This window comes from Palaemon carinicauda, chromosome 6 (genome assembly GCF_036898095.1).
Source record: "Palaemon carinicauda isolate YSFRI2023 chromosome 6, ASM3689809v2, whole genome shotgun sequence".
Classification (NCBI taxonomy): domain Eukaryota; kingdom Metazoa; phylum Arthropoda; class Malacostraca; order Decapoda; family Palaemonidae; genus Palaemon; species Palaemon carinicauda.
In genome coordinates, this window is record NC_090730.1 from 65,803,558 (window position 1) to 65,817,584 (window position 14,027).

The 14,027-nt window shown below is 46.3% G+C and overlaps 1 protein-coding gene across 1 annotated transcript in view; it reads right to left on the reverse strand.

Annotated features, from left to right (window-relative positions):
• Nup44A (nuclear pore complex protein Nup44A) overlaps positions 1–14,027 on the reverse strand; it is a 112,966-nt gene that overhangs the window by 48,557 nt on the left and 50,382 nt on the right. Inside the window, exons 4-5 of the mRNA XM_068375230.1 lie at positions 7,059–7,171; positions 30–263 (exon numbers count right to left, since the gene is read on the reverse strand). Coding sequence (XP_068231331.1) covers positions 30–263; positions 7,059–7,171 — 347 coding nt within the window. The remainder of the gene's footprint in view (positions 1–29; positions 264–7,058; positions 7,172–14,027) is intronic.

Here is a 14,027-nt window from a genome sequence, read left to right on the forward strand (position 1 = left end):
ATAGATTACAAAAACCATCAATACATTACTTGTTTGGTTTGAGAGCAATTATCCTCAAATCTTTAGTAGCAATGCCTAAAAGGTGGTATGAACGACCAAGGTTTGGTGCGAAGGCGATGTCATGAACAGGCTCTGTGATACCAATCAAGGTCTCTACCCGCGTCCATTTACGTGTATTGGCTGAGAACTCATAAATAAAAGCCTTTCCACCTGAGGAAGGGTTTGGATCATCACTCCCTACTGCAAGAAGCGGTGAATGAAGCCTGAAAATAAAGTCCACCAATTAGCTAGGGATAAAATGTTATTTTTATTAATAAAATAAATTTTTGAATATACTTACCCGGTGATTATATAAGCTGCAGCTCTGCTGCCCGACAGAAAAACTCTACGTTCAAAATACGCCAGCGATCGCTATGCAGGTAGGGGGTGTACATCAACAGCGCCATCTGTCGAGCAGGTACTCAGTACTCAATGTAAACACAGAACCAATTTTCTCCTCGGTCCACTGGGTCTCTATTGGGGAGGAAGGGAGGGTCCTTTAATATATAATCACCGGGTAAGTATATTCAAAAATTTATTTTATTAATAAAAATAACATTTTTCAATATTAAACTTAGCCGGTGATTATATAAGCTGATTCACACCCAGGGGGGTGGGTAGAGACCAGCATTACTTGTTTACATTATTATGAGCTAAGTATTTTGTATTTCATTTTAGCAGTTATTCAAAATAACAAACATAAAATAAATAAGTACCTGGTAAGGAAGTCGACTTGAACAATTACTCTGCCTTTTTAAGTACGTCTTCCTTACTGAGCCTCGCGATCCTCTTAGGATGCTGAGCGACTCCTAGGAGCTGAAGTATCAAGGGTTGCCACCCATACTAAAGGACCTCATCAAAACCTCTAATCTAGGCGCTTCTCAAGAAAAGAATTTGACCACCCGCCAAATCAACCAGGATGCGAAAGGCTTCTTAGCCTTCCGGACAACCCAAAAAAAAAACAACAATAAAAAACATTTCAAGAGAAAGATTAAAAAAGGTTATGGAATTAGGGGAATGTAGTGGTTGAGCCCTCACCCACTACTGCACTCGCTGCTACGAATGGTCCCAGGGTGTAGCAGTTCTCGTAAAGAGACTGGACATCTTTAAGATAAAAAGACGCGAACACTGACTTGCTTCTCCAATAGGTTGCGTCCATTATACTCTGCAGAGATCTATTTTGTTTAAAGGCCACTGAAGTTGCGACAGCTCTAACTTCATGTGTCCTTACCTTCAGCAAAGCATGGTCTTCCTCATTCAGATGGGAATGAGCTTCTCGTATCAACAGTCTGATATAATAGGAAACTGCATTCTTTGACATAGGTAAAGAAGGTTTCTTAATAGCACACCATAAAGCTTCTGACTGTCCTCGTAAAGGTTTAGTTCGTCTTAAATAGAACTTAAGAGCTCTAACAGGGCATAAGACTCTTTCTAGTTCATTTCCAACCAAATTAGAAAGGCTTGGAATATCGAACGATTTCGGCCAAGGACGAGAAGGTAGTTCGTTTTTGGCTAGAAAACCAAGCTGTAAAGAACATGTAGCCGTTTCAGATGAAAATCCGATGTTCCTGCTGAAGGCGTGTATCTCACTGACTCTTTTAGCTGTTGCTAAGCAAACGAGGAAAAGAGTCTTTAAAGTGAGATCTTTAAAGGAGGCTGATTGTAGTGGCTCGAACCTTTCTGACATAAGGAATCTTAGTACCACGTCTAAATTCCAACCCGGTGTAGCCAAACGACGCTCCTTCGAGGTCTCAAAAGACTTAAGGAGGTCCTGTAGATCTTTGTTGTTAGAAAGATCTAAGCCTCTGTGACGGAAGACTGCTGCCAACATGCTTCTGTAACCTTTGATTGTGGGAGCTGAAAGAGATCTTTCCTTCCTCAGGTATAATAGGAAGTCAGCTATTTGGGTTACAGAGGTACTGGTTGAGGATACTGATACCGACTTGCACCAGCTTCGGAAGACTTCCCACTTCGACTGGTAGACTCTAAGAGTGGATGTCCTCCTTGCTCTAGCAATCGCCCTGGCTGCCTCCTTCGAAAAGCCTCTAGCTCTCGAGAGTCTTTCGATAGTCTGAAGGCAGTCAGACGAAGAGCGTGGAGGCTTGGGTGTACCTTCTTTACGTGTGGCTGACGTAGAAGGTCCACTCTTAGAGGAAGAGTTCTGGGAACGTCTACCAGCCATTGAAGTACCTCGGTGAACCATTCTCTCGCGGGCCAGAGGGGAGCAACTAACGTCAACCTTGTCCCTTCGTGAGAGGCGAACTTCTGCAGTACCTTGTTGACAATCTTGAACGGGGGGAATGCATAAAGGTCTAGATGGGAACAATCCAGTAGAAAGGCATCTATATGAACTGCTGCTGGGTCCGGGATTGGCGAGCAATAAATTGGGAGCCTCTTGGTCATCGAGGTTGCAAAGAGATCTATGGTAGGTTGGCCCCATGTGGCCCATAGTCTCTTGCACACATCCTTGTGTAGGGTCCATTCTGTTGGGATGATTTGACCCTTCCGACTGAGGCAGTCCGCCATGACATTCATGTTGCCTTGAATGAACCTCGTTACTAGAGAAAGGTTTAGATCTCTTGACCAGGTGAGGAGGTCCCTTGCGATCTCATACAACGTCATAGAATGGGTCCCTCCTTGCTTGGAGATGTACGCCAAGGCCGTGGTGTTGTCTGAGTTCACCTCCACCACCTTGCCTAGAAGGAGGGACTTGAAGCTTTTCAAGGCCAGATGAACTGCCAGTAGCTCCTTGCAGTTGATATGTAACGTTCTTTGATTCGAGTTCCAAGTTCCCGAGCATTCCCGACCGTCTAATGTCGCACCCCAGCCCGTGTCCGATGCGTCCGAGAAGAGAACGTGGTTGGGGGTCTGAACAGCCAGGGGCAGACCCTCTCTGAGGTAGATGTTGTCCTTCCACCAAGTCAGTGATGACTTTATCTTCTCGGAAATGGGGATCGAGACCGCTTCTAGCGTCTTGTCCTTTTTCCAGTGAACAGCTAGGTGAAATTGAAGGGGACGGAGGTGCAGTCTCCCTAACGCAATGAACTGTTCCAGGGATGAAAGCGTCCCTATCAGACTCATCCACTGTCTGACTGAACATCGGTCCTTCTTTAGCATGTTCTGGATGCATCCTTGGGCTTGACTTGTTCTGGGGGCCGACGGAAAAGCCCGAAAAGCTTGACTGTGAATCTCCATCCCTAAGTACACTATAGTTTGGGATGGGACCAGTTGGGACTTTTCCATATTGACCAGGAGACCCAATTCCTTGGTCAGATCTAGAGTCCACTTTAGATTCTCCAGACAGCGACGACTGGAAGAAGCTCTTAGAAGCCAGTCGTCCAAATAGAGGGAGGCTCTGATGTCCGCTAAATGCAGGAATTTGGCAATATTCCTCATCAGTTTCGTAAAGACAAGAGGAGCCGTGCTTAGGCCAAAGCACAGGGCTTGAAATTGGTAGACAACCTTCCCGTAAACGAACCTTAGAAAAGGTTGGGAATCTGGGTGGATGGGGACGTGAAAGTAAGCGTCCCTTAGGTCTAAAGAGACCATCCAGTCTTCCTTCCTAACCGCTGCTAGAACAGACTTTGTCGTCTCCATGGCGAACGTCTGCTTTGTGACAAAGACATTCAGAGCACTGACGTCTAGCACCGGCCTCCACCCTCCTGTCTTCTTTACCACTAAGAAGAGACGGTTGTAGAAGCCCGGGGATTGATGGTCCCGGACTTTGACTACCGCTCCCTTTTCTAGTAAGAGAGACACCTCTTGCTTCAAAGCTAGTCTCTTGTCCTCCTCTCTGTACCTGGGAGAGAGGTCGATGGGAGACGTTGCTAGAGGGGGTTTGCGTACAAACGGGATCTTGTACCCTTCTCTGAGCAACTTCACAGATTGTACATCTGCGCCCCTTTTCTCCCAGGACTGCCAGAAGTTCTTGAGTCTGGCTCCCACTGCTGTCTGAAGAAGGTGGCAGTCAGACTCTGCCCTTAAAGGACTTGGTACCTTTCTTCTTATTCCCACGTCTCCCTTCGGCACGAGCACCTCCTCTGCTGGAGGCTCTGCCACGAAAGGGCGGAATGAATCTGGACGCTGGAGTGTCCATCCTGGGTCTAGACACGGTAGGCAAAGGGGTGGCTTTGCGGGCAGATGACGCAACCAGGTCATGCGTGTCTTTTTGAATCAAGGAGGCAGCAATCTCCTTTATCAACTCCTCTGGGAAAAGGCACTTTGAGAGAGGAGCAAACATAAGTTCCGATCTCTGACACTGTGTTACTCCAGCTGACAAGAAGGAGCAAAGGTTTTCCCGTTTCTTGAGGACCCCGGAAACGAACGAAGCCGCAAGCTCACTGGAACCGTCCCGTATGGCCTTGTCCATGCAGGACATAATGAGCATGGAAGTTTCCTTGTCAGAAGGGGAGATCTTCCTGCTCAACGCTCCCAAACACCAATCCAAAAAGTTAAAAACCTCGAAGGCTCTGAACACTCCTTTCATCAGATGGTCTAAGTCTGAAGGAGTCCAACAAATCTTGGAGCGTCTCATGGCTAGCCTGCGGGGAGAGTCTACTAGACTTGAGAAGTCGCCCTGGGCAGAGGCAGGAACTCCCAAGCCGAGAACTTCTCCCGTGGCATACCAGACGCTCGATCTGGAAGAGAGTTTCGCAGGGGGAAACGTGAATGCTGTCTTCCCAAGGTGCTTTTTGGACTGCATCCATTCTCCCAACACTCTTAAAGCTCTCTTAGACGAGCGGGCGAGGACGAGCTTCGTAAAGGCAGGCGCGGATGACTGCGTGCCTAAAGCGAACTCAGATGGAGGAGAGCGTGGGGCCGCAGAAACAAACTGATCAGGATACATCTCCCTGAACAGTGCAAGAACTTTCCTAAAGTCCAAGGAGGGTTGCGTGGTCTTGGGTTCGTCGATGTCCGTATGCGGGTCGTCAATGTGTGCAGCGTCGTCATCATCAGAGAGTCCATCATCTGAATACTGAGGAGGAAGCGGCAAAGGAGTAGGAATTGGCTGGTCAGCTGAGTCCGGCAGCACGGGTGCATGCGTGACTGAACCGGACGCAACGTCATGGAACTGTTGCCCAGTCTGTGAGCTGGCAACAACCATAGCAGCGCGGGGGCGCAAAGCGTCTACTCCTGACTGTCTAGTCTGCTGTGGGCGAGTAGTGGTAACCACACTGGGTTGCGGAGGTTGACGCACCGCGTCAAAACAAAACAACTTAGGTTGTTGTTGTAACTCGCGAACGTCAACGGAAGGTTCCGTGCGTCGCTGAACGTCAACATGCGGCTGGCAGGGTACACTGGAACGCATGGGTGGCGGGACTCTCACAGCTGGAGTGCGGGAGAAGGTAGCCTCAGCGTCCACTGGACGCACAACCGTGGGAGGTTGTAGGCTAGCGGTTGGTGCAGCGTCAACCTTCTCCGCACGAAAGTCCTGCATTAATGACGTCAACTGTGTCTGCATGGTCTGCAGCAAAGACCACTTAGGGTCTACAGTAGCAGGTGCGGCAACAGACGGTGTTACTGCCTGATGCGGTACCGCTTTGCCTCTCTTAGGAGGTGTGCAGTCATCGGAAGACTGCAGCGAGTCCGAACTGACCCAGTGGCTACAACTGGGCCGTTGGACTTGCGCGGAAGGAACCGACTTGCGTTTAAGAGGCCGCGAGACCTTGGTCCATTGTTTCTTTCGAGAAACATCTTCCGCAGACGAGGAATAAATGGGCTCTCTCGTCTTCTTGTGGGTGGGGCGATCTTGGTTAGATACGTCCGAAACCACGGAGGGAACGTCTGTTCGCTGATTAAAGCCTCTCGAACCCTTTGGTCGTACGACATTGCTTCTCCCCTGGGCTTGGGAGCTTGCAAAAGGTCCCGGACTGGGAGGACGACAGGCACGAACAGACGAACCCTCAAGCGCAACACTATCTACAACACTTTCCACAACACTATCTACAACACTTTCCACAACACTACCACTCACTTTGTCACTACCCACTGCACTCTTACACTTCAACTCCTTGACGTCTGCCATGAGTTGGTTACGGTCACTCGCCAATGACTCGACTCTCTCACCCTGAGCCTGGATGGCACGCATCATATCTGCCATCGAAGGTTGTTGAGTGCTAGAAGGGGGATCAGGAGAAACCACTACAGGGGAAGGAATAGGTTGTGGGGCATGAGGAGAGGAAAAATCAACGGAGCGAGATGAACTTCTCCTGACCCTATCTCTCTCTAGCCTACGTGTGTATTTCTGGAATTCGATGAAATCGAATTCCGAAAGCCCAACGCATTCCTCACATCGATCTTCCAATTGACAGGTCTTATCCCGACAATTGGAACAAATGGTGTGAGGATCGATAGAGGCCTTCGGAAGACGCCTTGAACAGTCCCTAGCATTACACTTCCTGAATTTAGGGACTTGAGAAGGGTCAGCCATCTTGAATTAGTCAAAGGGGAATTCAAAATCTATCCAAAGTCGTCAACAAATAATCCAAAATCAATAAAAGAATGCAAGGATGTATTGAAGATAACCTCTGCAAAGCGAAAGCTAATAACTAGAAATGTGTACTTCACCAAAATCTGTGAAAACCAATCCAGTAAGCAACAGCGAATTTAGTAGGTCTTGCCGGTGGCACGACAGAGAGAAAATTGGTTCTGTGTTTACATTGAGTACTGAGTACCTGCTCGACAGATGGCGCTGTTGATGTACACCCCCTACCTGCATAGCGATCGCTGGTGTATTTTGAACGTAGAGTTTTTCTGTCGGGCAGCAGAGCTGCAGCTTATATAATCACCGGCTAAGTTTAATATTGAAAATTAACATTTACGAATTAAAGTTAAAACACTTAAGGTACTGGAATAATAAAATTTGTATAAAACCTGGTATTATAACCAAAATATTGCAACCTCTTAAGGTTATGTAACAACCACAGAAAATGAGAATTAGCATATTTAATATTAAAAAAATCTGGTAGATATAACATTTCTTCATTCAATTATAATTAAAAATATAGAACATATACTACCTAGAGGGCGATGGATTCCATGAGATACAAGAACATGGCATTTTGCAATGTATTTCATGCTGTAAAGACCACTGATTCAAATTCATAACATCAGGGGCTTCATATATGCGCACCTGTTTAGAAAGAAAAAGGTCTTAGGATATTAAACATTCTAAATATGAAAAATGTTATTTTCATTAGTAAAATAAATTTTTGAATATACTTACCCGATAATCATGTAGCTGTCAACTCCGTTGCCCGACAGAATTCTACGGAAGGGATACGCCAGCGATCGCTATACAAGAGGGGGGTGTACTCACAAGCGCCACCTGTGGCCAGGTACTGCAGTACTTCTTGTTGACACCACTTCAATTTTTCCTCGGTCCACTGGTTCTATGGGGAGGAAGGGTGGGTCAATTAAATCATGATTATCGGGTAAGTATATTCAAAAATTTATTTTACTAATGAAAATAACATTTTTCAATATTAAACTTACCCGATAATCATGTAGCTGATTCACACCCAGGGAGGTGGGTGAAAACCAGTGTACATGTATATCAAGAAGCTAAGTATCCCGTATTTCATATTATCAGTTATTCAAAATAACAATGAAATTACAAGTACCTGGTAAGGAAGTCGACTTGAGCCATTACTCTGCCTTAAATAAGTTCGTCTTCCTTACTGAGCGCAGCGTTCCTCTTAGGAGGCTGAACAACTCTAAGGTGCTGAAGTATCAAGGGCTGCAACCCATACTAAAGGACCTCATCACAACCTTTAACCTCGGCGCTTCTCAAGAAAGAATTGACCACCCGCCAAATCAACAAGGATGTGGAGGGCTTCTTAGCCGACCGTACAACCCATAAAAAGTATTCAAGAGAAAGGTTAAAAGGTTATGGGATTATGGGAATGTAGTGGCTGAGCCCTCGCCTACTACTGCATTCGTTGCTACGAATGGTCCCAGGGTGTAGCAGTACTCGTAAAGAGACTGGACATCTTTGAGATAGAATGATGCGAACACTGACTTGCTTCTCCAATAGGTTGCATCCATAACACTCTGCAGAGAATGGGTCTGTTTGAAGGCCACTGAAGTAGCCACAGCTCTCACTTCATGTGTCCTTACCTTCAGCAAAGCAAGGTCTTCTTCCTTCAGATGAGAATGTGCTTCTCTAATCAGAAGCCTGAATAGTAAGAAACTGAGTTCTTAGAACTTGGAAAAGAAGGTTTCTTGATAGCACACCATAAGGCTTCTGATTGTCCTCGTAAAGGTTAAGACCTTTTTAGATAGTACCTAAGAGCTCTAACTGGGCAAAGTACTCTCTCCAGTTCATTCCCCACCAAGTTGGACAGGCTTGGGATCTCGAACGACTTAGGCCAAGGACGTGAAGGAAGCTTGTTTAGCAAAAACCGAGCTGCAAGGAACATGTAGCCGTTTCAGATGTGAAAACAATGATCCTGCTGAAGGTGTGGATCTCACTTACTCTTTTAGCTGTTGTCAAGCACACGAGGAAAAGAGTTTTTAATGTGAGGTCCTAAAAAGAGGCTGATTGGAGAGGTTCAAATCTTGATGACATAAGGAACCTTAGGACCACGTCTAGATTCCAGCCTGGAGTGGACAACCGACGTTCCTTTGAGGTCTCAAAAGACCTAGGGAGGTCCTGTAGATCTTTGTTGGTGGAAAGATCCAAGCCTCTGTGGCGGAAAACCGCTGCCAACATACTTCTGTAACCCTTGATCGTAGGAGCTGAAAGGGATCTTACTTTCCTTAGATATAACAGGAAGTCAGCAATCTGGGTTACAGTGGTACTGGTTGAGGAAACTGCATTGGTCTTGTACCAGCTACGGAAGACTTCCCCTTGAGACTGATAGATTCTGAGAGTGGATGTTCTCCTTGCTTTGGCAATCGCTCTGGCTGCCTCCTTCGAAAAGCCCCTAGCTCTTGAGAGTCTTTCGAAAGTCTGAAGGCAGTCAGACGAAGAGCGTGGAGGTTTGGGTGTACCTTCTTTACGTGAGGTAGACGTAGAAGGTCCACTCCTAGAGGAAGAGTCCTGGGAATGTCGACCAGCCATTGCAGTACCTCTAAGAACCATTCTCTCGCGGGCCAGAGCGGAGCCAACCAACGTCAGCCGTGTCCCTTTGCGAGAGGAGAACTTCTGAAGTACCCTGTTGACAATCTTGAACGGCGGGAATGCATACAGGTCGAGATGGAACCAATCCAGCAGAAAAGCATCCACGTGAACTGCTGCTGGGTCTGGAATCGGAGAACAATACAACAGGAGTCCCTAGGTTATCGAGGTAGCGAACAGATCTATGGTTGGCTGACCCCACAGGGCCCAAAGTCTGCTGCAAACATTCTTGTGAAGGGTCCACTCTGTGGGGATGACCTGACCCTTCCGGCTGAGGTGATCTGCCATGACATTCATACCGCCCTGAATGAACCTCGTTACCAGCGTGAGCTTTCGATCTTTAGACCAGATGAGGAGGTCCCTTGCGATCTAGAACAACTTCACGAAAGAGTCCCTCCCTGCTTGAAGATGTAAGCCAGGGCTGTGGTGTTGTTAGAGTCCACCTCCACCACTTTGTTAAGCTGGAGGGACTTGAAGTTTATCAAGGCCAGAAGAACCGCCAAGAACTCCTTGCAATTGATGTGAAGTGTCCTTTGTTCCTGATTCCATGTTCCCGAGCATTCCTGTCCGTCCAAAGTCGCACCCCAGCCCGTGTCTGATGCGTCCGAGAGGAGAAGGCGGTCGGGTTTCTGAACAGCCAAAGATAGACTTCCTTGAGAAGAAAGCTGTTCTTACACCACGCGAGAGAAGACCTCCTCTCTTCGGAAACAGGAACTGAGACCGTCTCTAGCGTCATGTCCTTTATCCAGTGAGCAGCTAGATGATACTGAAGGGGGGGAGGTGGAGTCTCCCCAACACGATGAACAGGGCCAGCGATGAAAGTGTCCCTGTTAGACTCATCCACTACCTGACTGAGCATCGGTTCCTTCTCAGCATGCTCTGGATGCATTCTAGGGCTTGGAAGATCCTTGGGGCCGACGGAAAAGCCCGAAAAGCTCGACTCTGAAGATCCATACCCAGGGAGACAATGGTCTGGGATGGGACGAGCTGAGACTCCTCAAAATTGACCAGGAGGCCCAGTTCCTTGGTCAGATCCATAGTCCATCTGAGAATCTCCAGACAGCGACGACTTGTGGGAGCTCTTAAAAGCCAGTCGTCTGACGGAGCCGGACACAAGATCATGGTACTGCTGCACAGTCTGTGAACTGTCAACCATGGGGAAGCGAGGAAGTACAGTGACAACCCGAAGCTGTCTAGACTGTCTGGGTCGTACAGACAACTCCTTATCGGGTTGCTGAGGTTGCCGCACTGCGTCACAACAAGTCACTTCTGCTGGTTGTTGAACGTCTTCCCAGTGACACACTGACTCCGTAAACAAAAAAATCCTCTAACAAGGACTAAGCTTGGACTGCATGTCTTGCAACACAGCTCAAGGTCTATGGGAGCAGGTGTGGTAACAGACGGGGTTAGCGACTGAAGTGGAACCATTACCTTCCCTGGGAGCATGTTATGCTTAAATAAAAGACCATAGGAGGCTACGCAGCTAAAGGCTCCTCTCCAAATGACAGAGTCCTCAAGGGAATATCAGAAGGAGGGAGAAAAGCACTTTCTCATCTACAGGGACCATATCCGAGAAAAGCTAAGTTCTCCCAGTGAGGGTTTCACTGGTGCAAAAGCAGCAGACTAGAAGGCAACGTTATGAAACTGCTTGACAGTCTAGTGAGTTGGCAACAACCAAAGATGAGTGACTGAGAAGCATGTGGTAAGGTATGCAGAGCATGTTGTATGCAGAGCATGCTGTATGCAGAGCATGCTGTATGTAGAGCATGCTGTAAGGTAAGCAGAGCGTGTTGCATGGCGTGTAACATTTCCCAGAAATTCCATGACCAGTGCTAGAGTGAGTAATATCGCATTACCGTCCATTGAAAGTGCACGTGCCGAGGGAATTGATTTAGACTGTTTTGTTGATGAATTTGATAGCCGGCATGATAATCGTAGAATTAAGCTACACTAAATGTACTATAATCTACTTCACCTCAGGAAAGGGAAACTCGCCCTGTTGGCAACACTGCATACTTCATGCATGCTTGCATGGGGTTTAATAACATAATATTACCTTACATTCATAACTCATGATTCATTTGTTTAGAAGATATTTTTGCCATATTTTGCGATTTGTTAAAAATATATTGCAAGGAATACATATATATTTTTATATAAGTAATACAAATAACCTCCATTATCATAATGTTTGTGTAGGCATACATGTATATGATTACAAATGCAAGTTATGAAAGTAATGAGGTGTTATTATTGTCATTGTTATTCCCAAGTTGAATGGGGAGAAGCTCAAGTTGAGGAAAAAATGGCAGATGCATGCGTTGAGGTGGCTGACTCAAGCATGAGGTTGCTGCCTCAAGAGTTGTGCTTGCTGTAAGGGTTGCGGATGCGCAGTAGCAGGTTCCTGAGGAACGAGTTAAGGTTCCTGAGGTGTGAGCTGCGAGAGTTGAGGTAGCGGCTGCGCAGAACGCAGTTCTTGTCTCGCGAGTTGAGGTTCCTGAGGTGCTAGCCTAAGGAGTTGAGACTCTTGCCTTGAGGGTTTAGGTCGCTGCAGCGAGTGCTGAGGTGGCTGCCTCATTGATGGAAGAGGTTGTCGTACCTCAAGAGATTGTTGCCTCGCTGGTGGAACCGCAAGCGGAAGCGGAGGAAGTAAGGCATAAGACTCCTGCTCCCATTGCTGAGGTTGCCTTAAGGAAGGTTAAGGTTGCTGCACAACGCTGGTAACTGGCAACTCAGAACGCGGTAAGGTAGCCTGAGGAACCTCAACTTCGTACGCCTGGCAGACTGGACTGCGGTGAGGCGGAGCTCTCGCAGGAGGAGGCGGAGGTTGCTGCACACCGCTGGTAACTGGCAACTCAGAACGCGGTAAGGTAGCCTGAGGAACCTCAACTTCGTACGCCTGGCAGACTGGACTGCGGAGAGGCGGAGCGTTCGCAGGAGGAGGTGTAACCTTCTCAGCCTGAAACTCACGCATTAAGACCGCAAGCTGCGACTGCATGGACTGCAGCAAAGTCGTCTTGGGATCAACAGACGATAAGGTCTGTTGAGGCAAAGCCTTACCTCTCTTAGGAGGTGTGCAGTCACCTGATGACTGAGGAGAGTCAGAGCTAACCCAATGACTGCATCCGGGTTGTTGAACACTAACTTCGTACGTCTGGCATAGGTCTGGACTTTACGTTTAAGAGGTCTTGCCTGAGACCAGCGTTTTCTCCCCGAAATTTCTTCTGCAGACGAGCAAAATAAGGGCTCAATCGTCTGCGGGTGGGAGTGACGGTCTCTGTAAGACACGCCCGCAACCACCGAGGATACTTCTGTGCGCCGATCAAGGCCTGCCGAACCCTTTTGCCCTTCGACATTGCTTCTCCCCTGGGCTTGGGAGCTTGCAAGAGGTCCCGGACTGGGAGGACGACTGGCACGCACAGAAGTACCCTCACGCACAACACTGACACACTTTGCGCTAATCACTTATCACTTTTGATTTTCTGTTTGCACTTATTTCACTGAACTCGAAACTTTAAGTGGTTTGTACCTGAAACACGCAATTCTATCCTTTCTCAAAAGTTAGTAATTGCGAAAACAGAATTACAATGTAACAGAAAAATCTAATGAAAGATAAATAATTCAGTGGCTGGAAAGAGACTAAACACTAGATCAAATAAACTACGTTTAAAATCTCTCACCGCATAAAGCTTGAGAACAAGAAAAAACTCTAGAAACGTTTACTTTCTTCCCCTAAAGAGACTAGGGAGAAGAGCAAAAACGATAACAACGTTACTCGCTTGAACGAAACGTTTATCCTCCTCTTTCTCCCTCCGTCTCTATCTCTCTCTCTCTCTCTCTTGACTTAGAACCTGAGAGAAGAGCCCAATCATATATATCGTTAAAACATATTATTGTTAAAGGAAAATATTTCCCAAAATGAAAAGTTCCTTTATTAGAATTAAAACCATTAAGTTAAGAAAGAATGAACAAAACGCTAGACACGGTTACTCTTACTGCAACGTGACACCGTGAAAATTCTCTCTCTATCGTAACGATAGAGCGCAAGTTGAACGTTCTGAACGTCAACAACTGCAGAGACAAAACAAAACGTTAGTTCAACTTTGAAAACAGTACGAGACTATCAAAGAAATTCTTTCAAAAACATTAAAATAGCATAATATGTTAACAGGTAAAACCGAAATGACGGGCTCAATGTTAATTAACTTCGGTACTGAATAGCGAAAGCTGAAATCTTAGAGCAATACTTCACCAAAAACCGTGAACAAGACTCCAAAATTATAAGCGTATCCATGAACGTCTTGCCGGAAGCACGACAGAGGAAAAATTGAAGTGGTGTCAACAAGAAGTACTGCAGTACCTGGCCACAGGTGGCGCTTGTGAGTACACCCCCCTCTTGTATAGCGATCGCTGGCGTATCCCTTCCGTAGAATTCTGTCGGGCAACGGAGTTGACAGCTACATGATTATCGGGTAAGTTTAATATTGAAAAAAGGGAATGTTTCAGAAACATGAAGATCCATTGTTAATCATACAGTGCTATTGATGATAAATAATTTTTCAAAATAAAAACACAATCACTATATGATCATGATATAAATAACAAGGAAAAGAGAAATTAAAAAAAAAAATTGTAGAAAGGTAGTACAATATCCTTTCTTAAAAGGCTTCTTCAATCAGTGGGTCTTCCCTTACAACATTCATGAATAGGAGACTTCATTGTACAGTACTCTATAGATCTTAGTTTTGCTAATCATCATCATTACCTAGTAATTTCTTGAATATCTGGAATGTGTAGTACTCCTATCCATCAAATAACTTGAAACTTACAAGCAATGGGTTGAATCCACTTTTCCCCATTTTGTGTT